Source organism: Scyliorhinus canicula, chromosome 1 (assembly GCF_902713615.1).
Source record: "Scyliorhinus canicula chromosome 1, sScyCan1.1, whole genome shotgun sequence".
Classification (NCBI taxonomy): domain Eukaryota; kingdom Metazoa; phylum Chordata; class Chondrichthyes; order Carcharhiniformes; family Scyliorhinidae; genus Scyliorhinus; species Scyliorhinus canicula.
In genome coordinates this window covers 177808941-177833258 of record NC_052146.1, presented here as the reverse complement: position 1 = coordinate 177833258, position 24318 = coordinate 177808941, and the positions used below count along the sequence as shown (strand labels likewise).

General features: G+C 48.5%; 1 protein-coding gene across 1 annotated transcript in view; it reads left to right on the top strand.

Annotated features, from left to right (window-relative positions):
• plg (plasminogen) overlaps positions 1 to 24318 on the top strand; it is a 244612-nt gene that overhangs the window by 22676 nt on the left and 197618 nt on the right. Inside the window, exon 4 of the mRNA XM_038803356.1 lies at positions 3666 to 3780. Within this exon, the coding sequence (XP_038659284.1) occupies positions 3666 to 3780 (115 nt within the window). The remainder of the gene's footprint in view (positions 1 to 3665; positions 3781 to 24318) is intronic.

The following is a 24318-nucleotide window of genomic DNA, read 5'->3' as shown; positions in this document are numbered from 1 at the left end:
GGGTTCAGCTCCACGCGATCCGGCTTGAGTAAGACGTTCATCATCAAAATTCTAGCACAATAAATTGATGTACCATCAATGATTACGAGACAGAATGGTGAACTATTGAGGCTTTATTGTGCTAGATGTTAAGCCTCCTGTAGTTGGAACCAGAATGGAGGCAGTGCAGAAGAGTGCACACTTTTACACAGCGCCTGCTGGGTGGGGCTAGCAGACCGGGATTTACTGTAAATACTGGAGTACAATGGCAGTACCGTAATACACGTAGTGTATGACCAGTGGTGTTTACCACAGTGGGGCACAAATCTGTCTAAGCAACCCATTTTACACACTGCTCATCTGAAAATAAATTCTCTTATGGACTGGATTGAATCTTTTGTGCAAGATTGCTGGATCTATGGGCTGGATTCTCCGCAGCCTAGCGCCAAAATCGCGTTTGACACGGGGTCGGAGAATTAAATTTCATGCCGAAATTGGGCCCGGGCTGGTTTGCCAATTCTCTGGGGCCCGAAAATTGGCGTGTTTGCGTAGTAATTCGCGCGGCTGGGAGGCCAGTGCCAGAAGCCCACCCAGCGATCCTCTGCTCCCGAACGGCCGAGTTCCCGATGGCGTGGAACTAACATGCTATGGCCGGTTGGGACTCTTGTGTGGTGGCAGCGGACTCAGTCTGTGACCGCCCTGATGGGGGGACCGGGCACTGTGGGGACCTTATGGGCGGCAGGGGACAGATAAGGCCGGTTTGATCATCGGGCGCGAGGCCGATTGGGGGGGGCTACATCTTCCAGATGCCTCCGCTGGAGGCCGCCGGTGTGCGCATGCGTGGACTCGAAACCAGAAGTGCGGGGGGCGGTATCCGCAGCCAAAGCTGCGTGAAGCATTCGGATCTCTGCTAGCCCCCTGAAGGTGAGTGAATCAGCTTGTATTATTTTGAGGAAACTCGGGAGTACAACGCCAGCATTTTTACGCTGGTGTGGGGACGTAGCCCCATTTTGGGAGAATCCAGCCTATATCTAGAATTTATGTTCCGCTGATGATAAAATTATTTATCACTGGTCTATTTGTGAGCTATAACTACTAAAATATGTCTGGAATCACCCCACTGTTCACCGTTAATGAGGAGAATATGTGGCCTGGAAATCTTAGGGTTCAAGGCATAATTAAGGTAAGAACGTCTATCACAGTTCATTCCACATGGGCAGAAATTAAGTCACTATAAACCATGTAGTTTTACTTATTTTACATGTCTTAGCATTTTTGTCAGTTATCATCCAGAAGATTTCTCTGTGAGGTTCTGTGCAGGAATTAAAACCAATAAATTAACCAGTCCATACAGAGATCAATTCCCCTGCCGATTCTCCTATCCTCTCTCCACCTCCCTCCCACTCCACAAACATGTAGAATATAGAATCATATCATAGAATTTACAATGCAGAAGGAGGCCTTTCGGCCCATCGAGTCTGCACCGACCCTTGGAAAAAGCACCCTACTTAAGTCCAAACCTCCACCCTATCCCCGCAACACAGTAACCCGACCTAACCATTTTGGACATTAAGGGCAATTTAGTGTGACCAATCCATCTAACCGGCACATCTTTGGACTTGGGAAGAAACCGGAGCACCTGGAGGAAACCCACGCAGACACATGTACAACAGATTATAAATTTTTAACCAGAAGAAATTTGTAGTTTGACCAAAAGTTGGCTATTTGGGTGGGGTGAAAGGTAAGAGGTTAAACAAATATGAAACAGAAATTTACAGATAAACAAATGGTTTAGTCAACCATTATGCTGAACTTTCATGGAACAGGACATCGAGATTCATGGTCAGATTCTCTTCTATTCGTTACACTGCTGTAATTGTGATGCTGCCAGAAATATCAGTACAGTACTCAAGTTTAGTCGAATTGTCTGTAAAGTGTTCTTGAATTTACACATTAAAATGTTGAAATTGGTCTGGAAACATGCTTCTTAAATGTGAGGATTCTCGCCTCTACCACCCTTTCAGGTAGTGAGTTCCAGATTCCCAACACCCTCTGGGTGAAAAGGGTTTTCCTCAACACCCTCTAAATCTCTTGCCCTTACCTTAAATCTCTACACTCTGGTTATTGACCCTTCTACTAAGGGAAATGTTTCTTCCTATCTACCCATCTATGACATCCTGACTAGTGTTGTGACCAGAACACACAGCTGTGGCTTAACAAGGGTTTCATACATCTCGAACATAACCTCCCTCTCCATATATTCTATGCATCAGCTAATCAAGGCGAGTACCGGGGAAGGAGGGGGTGTAGTAGTGTTGTCACTAGACTAGTAATCCAGAGACCCAGGGTAATGCTCAGGGGTCCCGGGTTCAAATCCAACATGTCAGATAGTAAAATTTGAATTCAATAAAAATCTGGAATTAAAAGTCGAATGATGACCATAAAACCATTGCTGATTGTCATAAACACCCATCTGGTTCACTGATGTCCTTCAGGGAAGGAAATCCGGCCTCCTGGCCTACATGTCACTTCAGACCCACACAGTGATGCGGATGACTCTTAACTGCCCCCCATTAAATTTGTCTAGCAAACCACTCAATCAATGACAATTAGGGGTGGGCAACAAATGCTGGCTCAGCCAGCAGTGCCCACATCCTAAGAACAAGTTTAATATATACCTTCTTAACCACCTTACTACCTGCCCTGCTGTCTTCAGGTGCAGCGTTAAAAAAATCTCCATCTGAGTTAGTACTGAAAAAATATGCCACTGCCCTTTAATTCCTGCAAGGAGCCTGCCGTCATGTTTAAATGGGAACAGGTAAGCTCTGGTTAACATTCCCACTCAAACTCCCCAAGCCTCCTCCCCAATCCTAACCCAAATTAAAACTGCCACCGAATCAATGGTGACATGAACAGCAAAATGATAGCATTGGGACTTTTGCTGAAGCTGAAGGTGTATTTGATTTTGATTTGATTTATTGTCACATTTACCAAAGTACAGTAAAATGTATTTTTCTGCATAAAAGGGAACGTACACAGTATGTACATAGTAGACAAAAAGGAATAATCGACAGAGTACATCGACAAATGGTACATTGTCAAATTGTGATTGGTTACAGTGCGGAACAAGGGGCCAAACAAAGCAAATGCATGAGCAAGAGCAGCATAGGGCGTCATGAATAGTAATCCAGATCAAGGAACAGATCAGTCCGAGGGAGAGTCGTTGAGGAGTCTAGTAGCTGTGGGGAAGAAGCTGTTCCTATCTCTGGATATGCAGGTCTTCAGACCAAGGAAAAGATGGTGGATCTGATTGGTTAATTAATGGCAGACCGGTGGCATCAGAAGTGCTCAAATTACTCTCGCTAATCCCTAATTAGGGAGAGGAAAGATCCAGCAAGATTCTCGATCCCAACTGCTTCCAAAATTTTAACTGAGGTCAGCTATGACGCTTCTAATGTTAAATATCTTACCCAACTTCATTTCACAGACTAAGACTTAGATGACCTTTAGTCAACTATCAGGCATGAGGTATACAGCTCCATGCTTGAAGGACAATGACACTGAGAGGGTGGGGGAAAAAAGAAGTCTCCTATTATTGCAAGTAAATGTTGCTACTTTATTTCCATTGTATAACATTATTTAACAGTTTCAAACTTCACCAATACTTTTATTTTCTTCTTACATAGCTTTTCTTTTGGAATGCCAGTTGGGCAACGGTGCCAACTACAGAGGAACAACAACAAAAACAGTTTCTGGAAAAACCTGTCAAAGATGGGCCATCAACATGCCGCACACACCAAAGTTAGTCTTTAATTTTCTTTGTTACAAATATCTAACTTCTTGCAGGAAATAAATTAAACAGCATAAAATAAGATAACAAGTGACAATAAATGTACTCTCATCAGATTGTCAGGTTCTTTAAGCTGTGTGATGGTTACCATGCGATCACATACTTAACATAATTTCTCATAATATGTTAACTGCTACAGAAGCATTTCATTCATTTCCAACAGGCCACAGCCAATAGATGATGTTAAAGAAAGTTTAAGATGGTCCAATGAAAGGATTTTTGTAGAACTTAGAACTTGCCTCACTTCAACTACATATTGTTTCTTGATAAAAACAATTAATGGCATCCAGAACATGAATTGTTATTGCATTAATTATGTCACAGTAAAACACATCGCAATCTAACCCATTATTATAGTTAATTTTAAAGAAGTTGAGGTGGTCAGTTTTTGGTTATTACTGTAGGAATGTTTCAGTTTTATTTTAATGTGAGGTTTCGTAGTGAGCGTTTTAAATGTGGATTCTTATTGTATAAGACCCATTTGTCCCAAATGGCTTCACGTGCAATGAAAGGAGTCATATTTCCCCCAAATTCCATTGTGAAAAACAAGGGGGAAATTACATAGAACTGACAGATTGGTACAGACTTCAGAAAATTCTGAGCACAGACTCTGGAAATGTTGTCCAAACCCTCAGGGAGAGTTAGAACATAGAACATAGAACAGTACAGCACAGAACAGGCCCTTCGGCCCTCGATGTTGTGCCGAGCAATGATCACCCTACTTAAACCCACGTAACCCGTAACCCAACAATCCCCCCATTAACCTTACACTACGGGCAATTTAGCATGGCCAATCCACCTAACCCGCACATCTTTGGGCTGTGGGAGGAAACCGGAGCACCCGGAGGAAACCCACGCACACACGGGGAGGACGTGCAGACTCCACACAGACAGTGACCCAGCCGGGAATCGAACCTGGGACCCTGGAGCTGTGAAGCATTGATGCTAACCACCATGCTACCGTGAGGCCCTTAAGACCGTGAGTTCTTGTAACACTAACACAGACATGGACAAAACCAGGAATAAAGCTTGAACTCCACAAGAAACAATTCTCAAAAAAACCTGACTGGCCCTGTGCCGAAAGTCCTCAAATTTCAGATTTTATCAGAACACCCTTGGAGCAGATTACTGCTTGTGAACATCTTTGGGTCGCTGTTATAAATAAGTCATTTAAAACTTTGCAGGGGATTGAGTTGTTTGTAATAAAGGTATTTTAAATCATTTTTTAATAATAAAGTTAAAAATTCTCACCTATTTTTTAAATAAATATTTTTATTCTCCTCTTCTTTCACCTTTTCATCCAAATTTACACCGACCAACAAAGAGTCAATGGTAATAAATACAATGTCAATCCGCTGGCCAACAATTCCTCCCTGCCGTCAACCCCCAAACAACCCTTAACATTTTAAATACAAATATCAAAGAAAAGGAATCATGAATCCACCATCCACCCCATACATAGCCACCAACAACATACACAGTCCAAACCCCCACCACCACCCCAACCCCACCCCAAACCCCCCTCAATGTTCGATGTCATCCAATTCTTGAAAGTTCATAATAAACAACGCCCATGAATTGTAGAACCCTTCCATCCTTTGTTGCCAATTTAATGGAATACTATCCCACCAGCATCACCAATAATGTTGCCAATCGGCACTGGAGTAATGTCGTCAATTAATAATGATGCTCTTTAGAGTCGCCAGGTATCAAATGATATCACCACAAGGCTTTACCGGATATTGATCAAAGGACTGCACAACCAGTTAGTCAGTTCAAGTTTAAAGATGGTTTATTTACCCACAAGGATTACTTCGGCATGCAACACAAAACACTACAAGTTAAACTACACCTAACAACTACAAAAAAACTACACTTAACTTCAGGGCAACTGGCTCTATGCAGATGGACAAGGCCTTTGTCCGGATCTTGCGTGGCTGGGTGGACAAAGTGGCTGTTTCTGATGGGCTCATCCGTCTGGTAGCGATTGTTGGTCTTGAACTTGTCTGTCTGGTCATTATGCTGCACTTGGGTTGGCATAGGCTGGATCCAAGAGACAGAAATCATGGCTGCATTGTCTTTTAACTGGCTTGAGTTCCCCCCGCCCCTTTTGTGGGCAGTTTCTGGGTCACTGTCAATCAATTTCTCAGGGCTCCACCCTCTGATTGGTCACATCCAATCAGGGGCTGCCACATCACTTTTGGAGTAGGCATCAGTGGCCAATCCTGGGAGGGCTCTGAGCAGGACTCGGTGCAGCCTAGTCTGGAAGATGATGCGATGGACCTGATGGTCCCATTGTTATTTTAATCACCTTGAATGGCCCATTTGCAGGCGTGAATTCCTGCATATTTCTGGGCTGCCGTTTGCAAAGATACAAGCTGCAGCTTGTCTGTGTCCCAAACCTGGCCATAATTCCCATCATTCTTTGCAGGTGGCCATCTCAGATGGCTACACCTTCCCCTCAACTCAAACTTCACCTTCTCAAGTGTCAAAAACTCCCAACAGATCCCCCCGCCATCTCAGGGCACAGGGTGGAGAGACTGACCTCCATCCCAACAGATCTGCCTTCGGGCGATCAGCGACGCAAAGGCTAAAACATCTGCCTCCGCACCTGCTTCCAACCCCGGCAAATCCGATACCCCGAATTTGGCCTTCAAAGGACCCGGCTCAAGCTCATATGTACCACCTTCGAAAGTACCCTCCCTCCAATCACCTCCAGCTTTGGGACAAGACCAAAACATATGAATGTGGTTTACAGGGCTCCGCCCCCACCAAGTTCACAAACTATCCTCTACCCCCTCAAAGAGTCGGTTCATCCTCGCTTAGGTGCGTCCTATACACCACCTTCATCTGCATCAGCCCCAACCTCGCGCATGAAGTTGAGGTATTTATCGTCCGGGGCACCTCACACCACAACCCCTCCACCATGCTCTCTCCCAACTCTTCCTCCCACTTTGCCTTAATCCCCTCCAGCAGTGCCGTCTGTTCTCCCAGAATCGCCCCATAAATCACCAACACCACTCCCTTTTCCATTCCCACTGCCGTCCGCACCTCCTTCAACACTGATGGAGGCCGGATAGCTCTGCATCTCCTTCTTAGCAAAATCTCGGACCTGCATATACGTAAATATTTCTCCCTGTCCCAACCCATATTTCACCCCCAGCTCCTTCAATCCCGCAAACTAGCCCCTTAGAAACAAATCCTTTAATGCCCTGACTCCCTTCTCCTCCCATCTCTGAAAACTCCCATCCCACTTCCGTGTCTCAAATCTGTGATTCCCCCGAATCGGCATTTCCCGTGACCCGCCCCCAGCCTAAAGTGCTGGTGCGGCCTCCAGATTTTCAACGTCGCTATTACTACCGGACTCTCTGAATATTTCCCCGGGGCCATCGGGAGTGGCGCTGTTGCCAATGCCCTACAGCCCCAACCACCTACACAGACTGTTCTCCATTCTAACCCACTGGAAGTCCCTTTCTCTAACCCTCATCTTTTCTGCTTTCGCCGCCCAGTAATAATATAGTAAATTCGGAAGACTTAACCCCCCTGACTGCCGTCCTCTCTGCAACAGCACCTTCCTAATCCTAGCCACCTTCCTCCCCATATAATCTTTTTGACATCCTTGAAAAATTCCTGTGGCAGGAACATAGGCAGGCACTGAAAAATAACCAAGAATCGCGGCAACACTTTTATTTTAATTGCCTGTACCCAGCCTGCCAGCGACAGAGGGAGACCATCCCACCTTGCCAGCTCCGCTTTCACCCTCCCCACCAGACGAGTAATGTTATACCTAGGGAGCCCACCAAAACCTGTGCCACCTGCGCCCCCAGATTGCACCCCCCCCCCCTGTCCCTATACCTGGCTGAAACACCACAAAATATTCACTTTTATCTAAATTTAGTTCATATCCCGAAAAAGACCCAAATACTCAAAGCAACTCCAAAATGTCCACGGTTGTGTTATGCTTCTTCACATAGCATAATCTGCTTCCTTGATGTACACTCTGACAAAGGAAGGTTCAGACTTGGAGATAGATTTCACACATTGATTGAAGAGTTAACAATTCTCCTACTCGGGTTTGACTCTCCTGCTAATCTAACTATAGTAACTCAGTCTAACTAACTAGTCTGCTGTAATTCGTGAGGTGGGTGTGATGCTTCCTGATCTGCCCCTGTGTCTCTGAGTGTCGCCTATGGAAAGAGCAAGAGCATGTGTGCCCTGTCCTTTTATATGTGTAGCCCCCTTGTGGTAGTGTCACCTCTGGATGTGTCGTGACTGCTCATTGGTCGTGTCCTATCTTACTGACCTATTGGTTGAATGTCTGTGTGTCATGATGTCTCTGGTGCTCCCCCTAGTGTTTATTTAGTTCTAGTGTATTTACATTAACCCCTTGTGTATTTGCAGTGATACTAATCACCACATCCCCTCTTTTTTCATGTTACATATTTTCTGTACAGTGTTAAAGAAAATTGAACAAAATAGGTAGATAAGTGATGACATGTACAAATCATGAGTGATAATTACACAATAAGTCCAAATCATATGTATGAGTCCAATGTTCATGAATTAATATGGTCGAGTGGCTTTCTTGTTTTGTTGGTGAGGTGGTGATGTTGATGGTGGCATGTCCTTGTGAATACCATCAGTGTCCCTGTGCTTAAGGAACCAAGAAGTGGTCAAATCACTTTGTTGTCTGATTTGGACTCTTTTTTTCTTTCGATGATTGTGGTAGCGATGCATGTAATCTGTGTCGTCCTGCCATGGTATGTCATTGTACTGAGCTGAGCAGTAAGTGTCCCGCATTTGCAGAATTGTACCATGTCGTACCAGTCGTAGTTCCATTGTTGTTTTTGTTGTTGTGCTTGTTGTCGACGTTGTTGCTACTGGTATGCTTCTTGATGTTGTCTTCGTTGTTGGATTTGTAGGTTTTATTGTTGTGTTTGTTGCGTTCAACGACCACCCTCTGTGAATAATACGAGTCCTTCACACAGTTACCCGTGTCAGCGTTCTTTGTGGCATCTGCTGTTTCCTTGAGCGTGCCGTCACTGAGTGCGCGGCGCTCCCCGTCTGGAGTCATGTCTGGCTTACTTGAATCAGCTTTGGCTTGTCGATGCTCCCCGTTTGGAGCCATTTCTGGTTCACCTGTGTCAGCTGAGGTTTCTTGATGCTCCCCGTTCGGAGTTATTTCAGGTTCACTTGAATCTCCTGAGGTGTCGTGATGTTCCCCGTCCGGAGTCAAAACGTTCAGGAATGTGGAGAGGCACGAGCACATGAGGTTTGAATTACCGTGGTGTCACCGGAGTCACCAGTAGTCTCACTGTGATTGTCGAGTGCCTCTGTACACACTAGCTGAGGTCTGTCAGGTTGCACATCTGGTATGGGAATGGGATGCCGTCGTCACTTGACTCACATACAGTGGGTAGAGCCTCAGTGTCTTCTTGTCGTTCACTTGAGCGTGGTAGACTGTCATAGTCTTCTTGCTGTGCACTTGAGCGTGGTAGACTGTCATAGTCTGCTTGCTATTCACTTGAGGTTGCTAGACCTTCATGGTCTTGTTCATGCAAGGACTGCGCTCTGGAGTCTTGCGTTGCTTCCATCATGGAGTCTGTCCACGAGCTCGCTGTGGAGGCTTGTGTTACTCTCTCTGTGAAGTTTTGCCGCGTTCCCTGTGTGGAATCGTGCATTGGTCTCACTGTGGAGACTGTCATCACTTCTTTTGTGGAGACTGGGATCCTTCGTGGTGCGTGGATCACTCTCTGTGTGGAGTCGGAGACTCTTCCTCAGCATAAGCTGCTTCCTTGATGTATACTCTGACAAAGGACCACTCTCTGTGCGGCAGCAGGCCGCTCTCTGTGGGCTTGTACTGCTCTCTTGGTGTCAGGACGCAGCATAATCCTGCACTCACGAGTTGGGATGTCATATATGCTGGGCTGAAGATCCTCAAACCCGAAGAACTCGTCCATATCTGTGTCGGATTCTTCACTGTAAAACACATCGCGTTGCAGTTCGGATTTGGTACTGGGGTCGCCATCTCCAATGATGAAAGCTTTGTCTGAGTCGTAGTCTTCAAGGACCATATCATCACTTTTTGTGTCAGAGCTGTCATTGTGCTTGCGGTGTCCAAAGAAGTAATCAACATCTAAGTCGTAGCTCGTCAAGGACTAAATCATTACTTTGGGCGGTACTAACTGCTTGTTGCAGGGTTTCAGGCATTATGCGGTTGTTCCAGGTGAAAGAATTGTGTTTTCCGGCTTTAAATTTTAAAAAACTGTTTTGGGACATTTCCTCTTTAAGTGGGCGTGGTCCGGGGCCTCTGATGTCATGACGCTGGTGACATAGAGTGTAGAAACGGATCGCGCATGCGTGGATTGCTTCTCTACTTGGTGCCTTGTTCGCAACTGCGCATGCAGGAAGGACCTAAAGGGAGAGTTAAGAAGAGCGAGGAGAGGACACGAAAAGTCGTTGGCGGATAGGATCAAGGAAAACCCTAAGGCTTTCTATAGGTATATCAGGAACAAAAGAATGACTCGAGTAAGATTAGGGCCAATCAAGGATAGTAGTGGAAAGTTGTGTGTGGAATCAGAGGAGATAGGGGAAGCATTAAATGGATATTTTTTGTCAGTGTTTACACTGGAGAAAGACAATGTTGTCGAGGAGAACACTCAGGTTCAGTCGACCAGGCTAGATGGAATTGAGGTTCAAAAGGAGGAGGTGTTAGCAATTTTAGAAAATGTCAAAATAGATAAGTCCCCTGGGCCAGATGGGATTTATCCTAGGATTCTCTGGGAAGCCAGGGAGGAGATTGCAGAGCCTTTGTCCTTGATCTTTATGTTGTCTTTGTCGACAGGAATAGTGCCGGAAGACTGGAGGATAGCAAATATTGTCCCCTTGTTCAAGAAGGGGAGTAGAGACAACCCTGGTAATTATAGACCTGTGAGCCTTACTTCGGTTGTGGGTAAAATGTTGGAAAAGGTTATAAGAGATAGGGTTTATAATCATCTTGAAAAGAACAAGTTGATTAGCGATACTCAACACGGTTTTGTGAAGGGTAGGTCATGTCTCACAAACCTTATTGAGTTTTTTGAGAAGGTGACCAAACAGGTGGATCAGGGTAAAGCTGTTGATGTGGTGTATATGGATTTCAGTAAGGCGTTTGATAAGGTTCCCCACGGTAGGCTATTGCAGAAAATAAGGAAGTATGGAATTGAAGGTGATTTAGCGGTTTGGATCAGTAATTGGCTAGCTGAAAGAAGACAGAGGGTGGTGGTTGATGGCAAATGTTCATCCTGGAGTTCAGTTACTAGTGGTGTACCGCAAGGATCTGTTTTGGGGCCACTGCTGTTTGTCATTTTTATAAATGTCCTGGAAGAGGGTGTAGAAGGATGGGTTAGTAAATTTGCAGATGACACGAAGGTCGGTGGAGTTGTGGATAGTGCTGAAGGATGTTATAGGATACAGAGGGACATAGATAAGCTGCAGAGCTGGGCTGAGAGGTGGCAGATGGAGTTTAATGCGGAAAAGTGTGAGGTGGTTCACTTTGGAAGGAGTAACAGGAATGCAGAGTACTGGGCTAATGGCAAGATTCTTGGTAGTGTAGATGAACAGAGAGATCTCGGCATCCAGGTACATAAATCCCTGAAAGTTGCCACCCAGGTTAATATGGCTGTTAAGAAGGCGTATGGTGTGCTAGCCTTTATAAGCAGGGGGATTGAGTTTCGGAACCACAAGGTCATGCTGCAGCTGTACATAACTCTGGTGCGGCCACACCTGGAGTACTGCGTGCAGTTCTGGTCACCACATTATAGGAAGGATGTGGAAGCTTTGGAAAGGGTTCAGAGGAGATTTACTAGGATGTTGCCTGGTATGGAGGGAAGGTCTTACGAGGAAAGGCTCAGGGAATTGAGGTTGTTTTCGTTAGAGAGGAAAAGGCTGAGAGGTGACTTAATAGAGACATATAAGATAGTCAAAGGGTTAGATAGGGTGGACAGTGAGAGTCTTTTTTCTCGGATGGTGATGACCAACACGAGGGGACATAGCTTTAAATTGAGGGGTGAGAGATATAGGACAGATGTCAGAGGCAGTTTCTTTACTCAGAGAGTAGTAGGGGTGTGGAACGCCCTGCCTGCAATAGTAGTAGACTCGCCAACTTTAAGGGCATTTAAGTGGTCACTGGATAGACATATGGATGAAAATGGAATAGTGTAGGTCAGATAGGCTTCAGATGGTTTCACAGGTCGGCGCAACATCGAGGGCCGAAGGGCCCGTACTGCGCTGTAGTGTTCTATGTTCTATGTTCTATGCACAACACACTGTTTTGCCAGTAAGCTTCTTTTGAGGAACTGCGAATGTGCGGCTCCTTTCCCAAGATGGCTGCCAATCAAAACTGCCTTTTCTGCATTTGCAGGCCTACCTTCGCCTCGTGGTGAGTGTTGGCGCCTCTTTTACTGTTTTTTCTTGTGTTGTTCTTGCAGAATTCTTGAAACTTGTCCAGGACTGTCTGGAAGTCTCTCTTTTCTTGCCCTTTGGAGTACTTGCATGGTGGTTAGCATCAATGCTTCACAGCTCCAGGATCCCAGGTTCGATTCCCGGCTGGGTCACTGTCTGTGTGGAGTCTGCACGTCCTCCCTGTGTGTGCGTGGGTTTCCTCCCACAGTCCAAAGATGTGCGGGTTAGTTGGATTGGCCATGCTAAATTGCCCGTAGTGTAAGGTTAATGGGGGGGATTGTTGGGTTACGGGTTACGTGGGTTTAAGTAGGGTGATCATTGCTCAGCACAACATCGAGGGCCGAAGGGCCTGTTCTGTGCTGTACTGTTCTATGTTCTATGTTGAAGATTTCGGCTGCTCTTGCACCTGTGATGGTGAGTAGCAGCTTTATTTTCTCTGCATCTGCCATGCCATCTAGGTCGGACGCCACCAGGTAGATCTCAAATCTCTGCCTGAAGGCATGCCAGTTTGCACTGAGATTGTCGTGGTACCTGAGCTACTGTGGAACCGGAATCTCGAACATCAGGGGCGAAATTCCCCTTGACCGGCGGGCAAAAACGGCGCTGGTGACTCCGGCGTCGGGACCCGCTTATAAGCCCTAAATCTCCCGTCCCGAAAGGCCAGCAGCGGAGTGACGCTGTACGTGTCAGTTTCACCTGCTGCGGAAGTGGTGCGTCGGTTGACGTCGAGCGACATCATCAACGCCGCCCGGCGTTGGAGGTGGGTAGGGGTGGGGGTGGTAGGGGTGGGGGGGAGGGGTGGGGGGTAGGGGTAGAGGTAGGGGGGTAGGGGTAGGGGGCAGCGGCATGCGGGGGGGGGGGGGCGACAGTGCGTTGGCCCCGGGCATCCATTGGATGGGGGCATCAGCAGATCTTCCTCAAGGCTCCCCTTCCTCCCAGCTGCCTTGTCTTTGTTTGAGAGAGAGAGAGAGAGAGAGGGAGATTGTGGGGACAGACAGAGAGAGGGAGTCCCGTCCGTCCTCTGGCTGAGAGCAGGGCTTTGGTGAGTATATTGCAATCTGCCTAAACCCAGGAAATTGCCTGGTTAGAATGCAGAGGGAAATGCTAGGATCCCGAGGTGGGAGATGTGTCTGGATTTGTCTATTTCCGCTTCAGCCTCTGCGATTTCAGGTCAGTTTCACAACAACAGGAAAAACGTGCGGAGAGAGAGGGAAAAACTTTTGGCAAAGTTTCTGGGTTCTGCCTTTATAATTCACAGCGCAGAAAGGGTTCTGCGCTGTGAATTATAAAGGCACCTTTTCTAATCCTGGGGAGAAACAACCTTTTGAAGAGTCTGAGGAAATAAGCAGGAATTTGGTTTAATTCTGCCTCCCCACCCCCTGGGCCTCTTTCTCCTCCCTCCCCCTTTCTCCTCCCTCCCCCTTTCTCCTCTCACTCTCTCACATTCTCTTCATCCTGCCCTTTGTTCCAGAGCTATTTGATCCCCCTGTGCACTGGCACAGATTTACAGTGCGGTTGAGGTTCTGTGTTTACCCCAGGTGTGGGGGCGGGGAAAAGAGGGAGGGTTTGGTATTCCTCAGGGGCACTGCATTGAACCACCCCCACCCTGTGGCGTGCAGAGGTCTGGTGATGCCCGGGGCAAATCTTGATTGTATGCCCCAAAGACTCAAGTAGCACCAACCTCTCTCTCTCTCCCCCCCCCCCCCCCCCCCCCCACTTTATGCGCATGGCAATAGCACTCGTCTTAAAGCAAGGTCAGTCTTGCATTGTGTCATTATAGTTCCTCCGATGCCACACTTTTGAATGCATTTCACAACACTCTCACTGGGGCCAAGGGACAGCAAAATCCTTCAGGCAGCTACACCGGCAAACGTGTTTCCTTGTGACATGGATAACTGCACAAAATCAATTTGGTCAGAGACCGTTTAACTTTTATTAAAACGTGGTGTGGACAAACTCAAAGACATCTCCGGCTGGAAACTCCAGTAAGGAGAAACTTGCGGGCCTGGGGGGGTGGGTGGACAGGGGCTCTGATGTGATGCCTCCCAAGGCAACTAGCTAGTACCTGATGCCCAGACCCAAACGTAAGAACAATTAGAACATAGAACAGTACAGCACAGAACAGGCCCTTCAATTATATTGGTGCATTATAGATCACCCCCTCCCCTCCACGTGGATGAGGTTAGATGGAGGATGATTTGGGAGGGGGGTGGGGGTGGTTCAATGCAGTGCCCCTGAGGAATGCCAAACCCTCCCTCTTTTCCCTGCCCCCACACCTGGGGTATAAACCTACTTTGATTTTCGCCGACGTGGCCACTTCGGCCCGTGCGGGCCGGTGAATAAAAAAGCATAAAAAAACAATGGCATCCCGCCGGCGCCAGCCGTTCTCCGAGGCGGGCGGCGGGATTTGAAGAACGCCATTTTATGGCGGGTGGGAGAATTTTTAACATGGCGGGAGCGGCAATATCGGCGGCGCCGGCCGATTCTCCGACCCTGCGTGGGGTTGGAGAATTTCGCCCCATGTCTGGGTGCTCCTGCTGGTTGACACAGATTTGTTGAGTTGAACTATAGGGATTCAACAGTGTCAGTCACTGGTACCATGTTGTGTTGTGCTTCTTCGCGTAGCATAAGCTGCTTCCTTGATGTATACTCTGACAAAGGATGGATCAGACTTGGAGATAGATTTAACACATTTATTGAACAGTTAACAATTCTCCTACTTGGGTTTGACTCTCCTGCTAATCTAACTATAGTAACTCAATCTAACTAACCAGTCTGCTCTAATCCATGTGGTGGGTGTGATGCTTCCTGATCTGCCCCTGTGTCTCTTGAGTGTCGCCTATAGAAAGAGCAAGAGCATGTGTGCCCTGTCCTTTTATATGTGTAGCCCCCTTGTGGTAATGCCACCTCTGGGTGTGTCTTGACTGCTCATTGGTCGTGTCCTATCTTACTGATCTACTGGTTGAATGTCTGTGTGTCATGATGTCTCTGGTGCTCCCTCTAGTGTTTATTTAGTTCTAGTGTATTTACATTAACCCTTTGTGTATTTAGTGCCCTAGTGTCATTAACCCCTTGTGTATTTACAGTGATACATTTCACCCCCCCACTCCCCCTATCATCACACTCGGTTTCGATACATACAACAGCAAGTTGGCTGCATACAAAGATACCCTATGCTCTGCACCCCCCCCTCCCCCCAGGCACTATCCCTGCCCACTCCTCAAAGCGATGGCCTAAGACTCAATCGCAAGCGCAAACAGGGGGGACATAGGACATCCCTTCGTGGTCCCACGGAGCAGAGCAAAATATCCTGAATTCATGTTATTCGTGTGGACGCTCGTCCTCAGCTCCCTGTACAGCAGCCTTACCCAGCCTATAAATCGTGGCCCAATCCCAATCCATTCCAGAACCGGCATCGAATACCCCCACTCTACTCAAATGCCTTCTCGGCGTCCAATGCCACAACCACCTCTGTCTCCCTCCCCTCTACCGGTGCCATACCATGTTCAATACCCACTAATGTTCGAAAAGAACTGCTTCCCCTTCACAAACCCCGTCTGATCTTCGCCTAACACCTTCGGGAGGCACTCCTCCAGCCTGCCTGCCAGTACCTTCGACAATACCTTTGCATCCACATTCAAGAGTGATCTGGGGCCTAGATGACCCACATTCTGTCGGATCCTTATCCTTATTGAGAAACAGGGAGATCAATGCCTGCCCCAAAGTCTGTGGCAACACCCCCTTCCCTATCGCCTCCTCAAACATCCCCACCATCAGCGGCACCAACTTATCTTTAAATTTCTTGTAATACTCCACCAGAAACCCATCTGGCCCTGCTACCTTCCCCGACTGCATCCTCCCAATCGCATCTTTTATCTCCTGCTCCGGTATCGCTGCTTCCAATATGGACCTTCATCCAGGAATTCTTGCATCTCCCGATCCTCCCTCAATGGTTCCGACCTACACAATCTCTCGTAAAACTCCTCAAACACCCTATTAATCTGATCTGGAGCCACCACCAACTTCCCTGCCATATCCCCTATCTGAACAATTTCCCTCGCCGCTGCCTCCCTCCGAAGTTGACCTGCCAGCATGCGTCCCGCCTTCTCTCCATACTCGTAGGCCGCTCCCCTTGCCGGCCTCAATTGGCACACCATCCTCCTTATGGACAGCCAGTCAAAAACTCGCCTACAATGCCTTCCTCTTTTCCAACAGTGTTTCCAACATCCTTTGCAAACCTCTGGGCTGGATTCTCCAGTCGCCAACGTCAAAATCTCGTTCGGCAATCGGCCGGACATTCAGTTTCCAACCAAATCGGGGGCGGCATTGCTTTCGCGATGTTCCGTCCCTCCAAAGCGGCATACTCGGAAAGTACGGTGCGCAACGTATCGACGACCTCGGCCCGCCTCCCGATGCTCCGCCCCCGACTGGCTGAGCTCCCGATGGCATCGGTCGCGTGTGATCCCATCCTGTCAGGAACTCGGCGTGGCGACTGCAGACTCAGTCCAGCTCCGCCACAGTCGGGGAGGGCCGATCCGCTGGCAGGGGGGGAAATTATTCGGGGCTGGGGGCTCTGTGGTTGGGGGGGGGGGGTCCAGGGCGCACGAGCCGGCGAAAGGGGGGGGCACTATTTCGCGGGCCAGGTCCGTGAGCAGCCATGGCCATGTAGCACGGCGCGGTCGCTTCAGGCCGCCGCCGTGCACATGCGTAGCCACAGACCCGGCAATTCTCCGGGCCGTATCGGCAGCTAGAGCCAGGTGCTCTACGCTGTTGGCATGCTAGCCCCCAGCCAAATGGAGAATCGGTGACCGCTTTACACCACTTTTTCTGCCGTAAAATGCCACCCTTCCCACGCCAGCGTTGGGACATAGCCTCAGAATCAGAGAATCCAGCCCTCATCTATTAACCTTTGCCGTTCCACTCTTTCCTCCTTATTCACCTTTGCCTTAAATGATATCACCTTTCCCCTCACCACTATACCACCCCATATCACCGCCTGCGAAACCTCACCCATACAATTAAACCGCACATATTCCTCAATCACTTTTCCAATCTTATCACAAAACCCTCAGTCTGCCAACAGCCCCATATCCAATCTCCACCCCCGCCTCAGCACTATTCCCTTCTCCAATACCATATCAACCCAGTGTGGCGCATGGTCCGATATCGCAACTGCCGAATATTCCGACCCCCTGACCCGGGCCACCACAAAAAGATCTATCCGTGAATAGGCCTTATGAACTGAAGAGAAGGAAGAATACTCCCGCTCCCCCGGGTGCAAGGACCTCCAAGGGTCCACTCCTCCCATTTCCACCATTAGCCGAGCCAATACCTTCGCTCCCCCTGAATGGGTAAGCAACCACGATCGTGACCTGTCCAATTGTGGCTCCTGCAGTCTCTACCCACTATCAATTCATGTGAATCCAAGTCGGGGATGGCCCCACACACCTTTCTTACAAACCCTGCATCATCCCAGTTGGGACCATACACGCTTACCAACGCTACCAACCTCCCTTCCAATGCCCCTGTCACTATTACGTACCTACTTCCCTAATCTGCCACAAATTTCTCCATTTGGAACCTCACTCTTTTATTCACCAGAACCACAAGCACCCGCGCCCTACTATCAAAACCCAAATGAAACACCTGGCTAACCCAATCCTTTCTAAGCTTCCCATGATCCTTCACCCTCCAGTGAGTCTCCTGCGTGGGCAGCACGGTGACGCAGTGGTTAGCATTGCTGTCTCACGGCGCCGAGGTCTCAGGTACGATCCCGGCTCTAGGTCACTGTCCGTGTGGAGTTTGCACATTCTTGGCGTGTTTGCATGGGTTTCTCCCCCACAACCTAAAAACGTGCAGGATAAGTGGATTGGCCACGCTAAATTGCTGTTTAATTGGAAAAAATGAATTGGGTATTCTAAATGTTTGTTAAAAATGAGTCTCCTGCAGCATCGCCATATCTGCTTTCAAACTTTTCAAATGCGCAAGCACCCGCGACCTCTTCACTGGGCCTGCCAACCCCCTCACGTTCCACGTAACTATCCTAACAGTGGGTCTCCCCCCCCCCCCCCCACCCCCCCTCCCTGCTTATCCATCATCATCATAATTTCAGGCCTTACCCACTGAGACTGACCTGTCCCTATCCATTGTTGACATCGAATCCCATCCCCCCCTCACAGAATCTTCCCCCCCCACACTCCCTCTCAAAGAAACCCCACTCATTGTCAATCCTCTCCCCTCCCTTTTCTCACATCCTAGGCCCACTGAAACCTGCTCACCAAGCTCCTATGTCCGCAGGCCCTCCCCCTCAACATCTCCACACACTAAGCAACGTAAGTTAGCTAGTGCGAGGGCCCCTGTTCAGGCCTTTCCTCCCTTCCCGCCCAGTCCCAGGGGAAAAAAAAACAATCAAACATATGGGGCAGCACGGTAGCATGGTGGTTAGCATAAATGCTTCACAGCTCCAGGGTCCCAGGTTCGATTCCCGGCTGGGTCACTGTCTGTGCGGAGTCTGCACATCTTCCCCGTGTGTGCGTGGGTTTCCTCCGGGTGCTCCGGTTTCCTACCACAATCCAAAGATGTGCGGGTTAGGTGGATTGGCCATGCTAAATTGCCCTTAGTGTCCTAAAAAATAAGGTTAATGGGGGGGGGGGGGGTTGTTGGGTTACGGGTATAGGGTGGATATGTGGGTTTGAGTAGGGTGATCATGGCTCGGCACAACATCGAGGGCCGAAGGGCCTGTTCTGTGCTGTACTGTTCTATGTTCTATATACTTTTCATAAAAGATCGTCGCTACAAAGAACAGCAACAAAATACTTTAACCACTATAACAGCATGAAGTAAGAACATTATTCAAAGCTTCAAAGAACCACAACGAAAAACCTTTAACCTCTATAACTGTATGAAGATAAAATTTGTCAAGATGCCTTTTGAACGGCGTTAACGTATCTGCTTCCACAACCTCCTCTGGCAACGCGTTCCAGACACTGCCCTGTAAAAAACCTGTCTCACACATCTCCTCTAAACTTTTCCCCACGGACCTTAAACCTATGCCCCTTGGTTACTGACCCCTCCACCCTGGGAAAGAGTGCCTGCCCATCCACTCTATCCATGACCCTCATAATCTTGTAGCCCTCTATCAGATCACCCCTCAACCTCCGTCTTTCTAATGAAAACAGTCCAAGTCTATTAAGCCTCTCCACATAGCTAACACCCCCCCAGACCAGGCAACATCCTGGTAAACCTCCTCTTTACCCTCTCCAAAGCCTCCACATCCTTCTAGTAGTGTGGCGACCAGAATTGTGCACAATATTCCAAGTGCAGCCTTACCAAGGTTCTATACAACAGAAATGCTTAATTAAGTATTGAATTTCCTTCAATCCCTTTTTAAACAATGTTACCACATTTGCATTTCTCCAGACCTCCAGTACCTCCCCTGTGTCTAGTGAGGACTGGAAAATCATCCTCAGAGCATCTGCTATTCCTCACTGACCTCCTTCATTAGCCTCAGAAACAATCCACCTGGCCCTGGCAACTTATCAACTTTCAGGAATCTCAATCCTTCGAGTACTTCCTCTCTATTTAGGATTATCCCATCCAGTATCTCAGTGTTGTTCCTGGACTACGATATCTGCATCATCCATTTCCTTAAACACAGAGACAAAATATTCATTTGAAACCATTCCCACAGCCTCTGCGTCGACACACAAGTTCCACTCTTCATCTTTGCTAGGTCCCACTTTATCCTTAAATAACCTTTTATCATTAATAAAATGGTAAAGCAACTTTGGGGTTTCTTTAACTTTATTTGCTAATCTTTTCTCATGCTCTCTCTGATTTCCTTATTTTCTTTTTGACTTCGCCCCTGCACTTTCTATATTCATCTAGGCTATCTGCAGTGCTTAATTCTTTATGCCTATAGTACACTTTATTTTTTTGTTTGATCTTCCCCTGTATTCCTCTAGACAATCAGGAGAGTCTAGATTTGGCAGAACCACTCTTATTTTTGGAGGGGACATGGCTACTTTGTACATTTAGTATCTTATTTAGTGCTTCCCACTGATTTTCCACAAATTATTCCTCTAGTAATGCTAACCAGTCCACCTCAGCCAAGTCCGTCCTCATTTCTACAAAATTTGCCTTTCCCCAGTTCAAAATTTTTACTCCTATTTTATCTCTGCCCTTTTCCATGGTAATATTGAATCGAGCTGAATAACGATCACTACCCCGATATGGTCACCAACTGTCACTTCACCCACTTTGCCTTCTTCATTCCCCAAGGCTAGGTCTAGAATTGCAACTCCCCTTGTTGGATTTGTCACTAATTGGGTGAAAATAATTTCCTGGACACACTGCATGAAGTTTTCTCCCTCAGTTCTCCTTGTATTGTTTGATTCCCAGTTGATATTGGGATAGTTAATGTCTCCTACTATTATTGCCCTCTTGTTCTTCTTAAAAAAAAGATTTTTATTGGAGCGTTTGCAACATTCATATAATAACAAACTAGACCTTTTCCACCCAACCCCTTCTGTACATCCCTTAACCAAATTGCACCTGCCCCCCCCCCCCCCCCCCTCCCCACCCCCTTCAGAATGCTGCTTCTGCTGACATTTTAATTTTCCCCGAGAAAGTTGACGAACGGTTGCCACCTCCGGGAGAACCCCAGCATTGGCCCCCTCAAGGCAAACTTTATTTTCTCCAGCTTCAGAAACCCAGCCATGTCACTGACCTAAGTCTCCACACTCGGGGGCTTCGAGTCCCTCCACATTAACAGGATCCGTCTCTGGGCTACCAGGGAGGCAAAGGCCAGAACGTCGGCCTCTTTCACATTCTGAACTCTCAGGTCTTCTGACACGCCAAAGATCGCTATCTCTGGACTCAGCACCACCCGCGTATCTAGCACCTTGGACATTGCCGTGATAAATCCCTGCCAGAATCCACCAAGCTTCAGGCATGCCCAAAACATATGGACGTGGTTAGCTGGGCTCCCCGCACACCTCGCACATCTATCTTCTACCCTGAAAAACTTGCTCATCCTCACCGCCGTCATGTGTGCCTGGTGTACCACCTTAAACTGTATTAGACTGAACCTGGCACATGATGAGGAGGAATTAACCCTGCTTAGGGTGTCCGCCCCAGCCCCGCCTCTAACTCCCCACCTAGCTCCTCCTCCAACTTGCCCTTCAGTTCCTCCATCGGGGTCTCCTCCGCCTCCGACAACTCCTGATAGATATGTGACACTTTCCCCTCCCCCACCCAGATACCGGACATTACTCTGTTCTGTATCCCCCATGGCGGGATTAGCGGGAAAGCCAACACCTGTTTCCTCAGAAAGTCCCGGACTTGTAAATATCTGAAACCGTTCCCCGGCGGCAGCTTGAACTTGTCCTCCAGCGCCTTCAGACTGGGAAAGCTCCCGTCTATGAATAGATCTCCTATCCATCTAATTCCTGCTCTCTGCCAACTTCGGATCCCACCATCCAACCTGCCCGGCGCTAAACTGTGGTTATTACAAATCGGGGTCCAGACTGACGCACCCTCCACTTTCTTATACCTCCTCCACTGCCCCCAGATCGTCAATGCCGTCACCACCACCGGGCTAGTGGGGTAACTGGCCGGCGAGAATGGCAGAGGTGCCGTTACCAGCGCTCCCAAACTGGTGCCTTTGCATGACGCCGCCTCCATCCGCTCCCATGCCGACCCCTCCTCCATTACCCACTTCCTAATCATCGCTATATTTGCCGCCCAGTAATAGTTGCAGAAGCTCGGCAGCGCCACCCCACCCTCCCCCCGACTGCGTCCAACAACATTTTCTTCACCCGCGGGGTTTTATTCGCCCATACAAAGCCCAAAATAATCTTGTTTACCTGCTTGAAAAAGGAATTAGGGGTGAAGACGGGGAGGTACTGAAAGACAGACAAAAATCTGGGGAGCACCATCATTTTCACGGTCTGCACCCTCCCCGCCAGCAATAGCGGGAGCAAATCCCATCTTTTAAAGTCCCCCTCCATTTGCTCCACCAGCCGGGTTAGATTGAGCCTGTGTAATGCCTCCCATTTCCGAGCCACCTGTATTCCCAGGTAGCGCAAGTTCCTCTCTACCATCCTGAGTGGCAGCTCCTTCAGCCTCCTCTCCTGCCCCCTTGCCTGGATCACAAACAATTCACTTTTTCCCACGTTCAATTTGTACCCCGAGAACGTGCCAAATTCCCCCAAGATCTGCATAACCTCCCCCATCCCCTCCATCGGGTCCGAGATGTATAAGAGCAGATCGTCCGCGCCCAGGGTGCTCCACCCCACCCGAACCACCCCCGCCACCTCCTTGACACTCTCAGCGCCATGACCAGCGGCTCTATAGCCAGAGCGAGCAGCAACGGGGTGAGGGGGCACCCCTGCCTCGTCTCTCGGTGTAGCCTGACCTCAGCCGGTCCATGCACACACTCGCTACCGGCGCCGGTAGACCAGTCGATGAAGCCCTCCCCAAACCCAAACCTTCCCAGCGTCTCCCAAAGATACTCCCACTCCACCTGATCACAAGCCTTCTCTGCGTCCATCGCAACCACCACCTCCCCCTCCTCTCCTTCTGAGGGCATCATAATTATATTCAAAAGCCTCCGAACGTTAGCATTGAGCTGTCTACCCATAACAAATCTGGTTTGGTCCTCCCCTATCACCCCCGCGACACAGTCTTCTTTCCGAGTGGCCAAAATCTTAGCCAGCAGCTTGGCATCTACATTCAGAAGTGAGATCTGCCTATATGACCCCCATTGCTCCGGGTCTTTTTCTCGTTTAGGGATGAGCGAAATCGAGGCCTGCGACATCGTTGGGGGGTGGATTCCCCTCTCTTTAGCCTCATTAAAGGTCCTCATCAGCAGCGGGCACATCACCTATGAGAACTTCTTATAGAATTCTACCGGGTAACCGTCTGGCCCCAGAGCCTTGCCCAACTGCATGCCCTCCAGTCCTTTAGCAATTTCCTCTGCTTCAATCGGGGCCCCCAGCCTTTCAACCAGGTCCTCCTCCACCCTCGGAAACCTCAACTGATCCAGGAACTGCCTCATCCCTTCTACACCAGGTGGGAGTTCCGACTCATATAGTTTGCTGTAAAATTCTTTAAAAACGTCTTTCACCCCCCCCCCCCCCAGATCCAAGACCTTGTTACCCTCGCTATTCCTTACTCCCCCAATCTCCCTGGCCACTTCTCTCTTCCTAAACTGGTGCGCCAACATCCTGCTCGCCTTTTCCCCATGTCCGTAGACTGCCCCCCTTGCCCTCCTCAACTGCTCCACAGCCCTCCCCGCGGTCAACTCAAACTCTGCGTGTAGTTTCCGACACTCCCTCAAGAGCCCCGCGTTCGGGGCCTCCGCATATCTCCTATCCACTCGATGTATCTCCTCCACTAATCTCTCCCTCTCTGTTCGTTCCACCCTTTCTCTGTGGGACCGAATCGAAATTAGTTCCCCTCTTACAACTGCTTCCAGAGCCTCCCAAACCATTGCTGCTGATACCTCACCCGTATCATTTGTATCCAGGTAATTCTGAATGGACTTATTCACCCGCCCGCAGACCTCTTCGTCTGCTAACAACCCCAAATCCAGTCTCCAGAGCGGTGCTGCCCTCGCTCCTCACTCAACCGCAAATCCACCCAATGCGGGGCATAACCAGAGATTGCAATCGCCGAATATTCCGTCCCCGCCACCTTCGAAATTAGCACCCTGCTTAGAACAAAAAAATCAATGCGAGATTAAACTTTATGGACATGAGAAAAAAATTGAAAACGCCTTCACCCTCGGCCGTTTGAATCCCCACGGGTCTACCCCCCCCCCCCCCCATCTGCTCCATGAAACCACTCAACTCCTTCGCAGTGGCTGGCCTCCTTCCAGTCCTGGATTTTGACCGGTCCAGATCAGGATCAATGACCGTGTTAAAGTCCCCCCTATGATCAAGCCATGAGACTCGAGGTCCGGGATCTTGCCTAACACCCGACTCATAAATCTCACATCGTCCCAGTTCGGAGCGTACACGTTTACAAGCACCATCTGTACACCC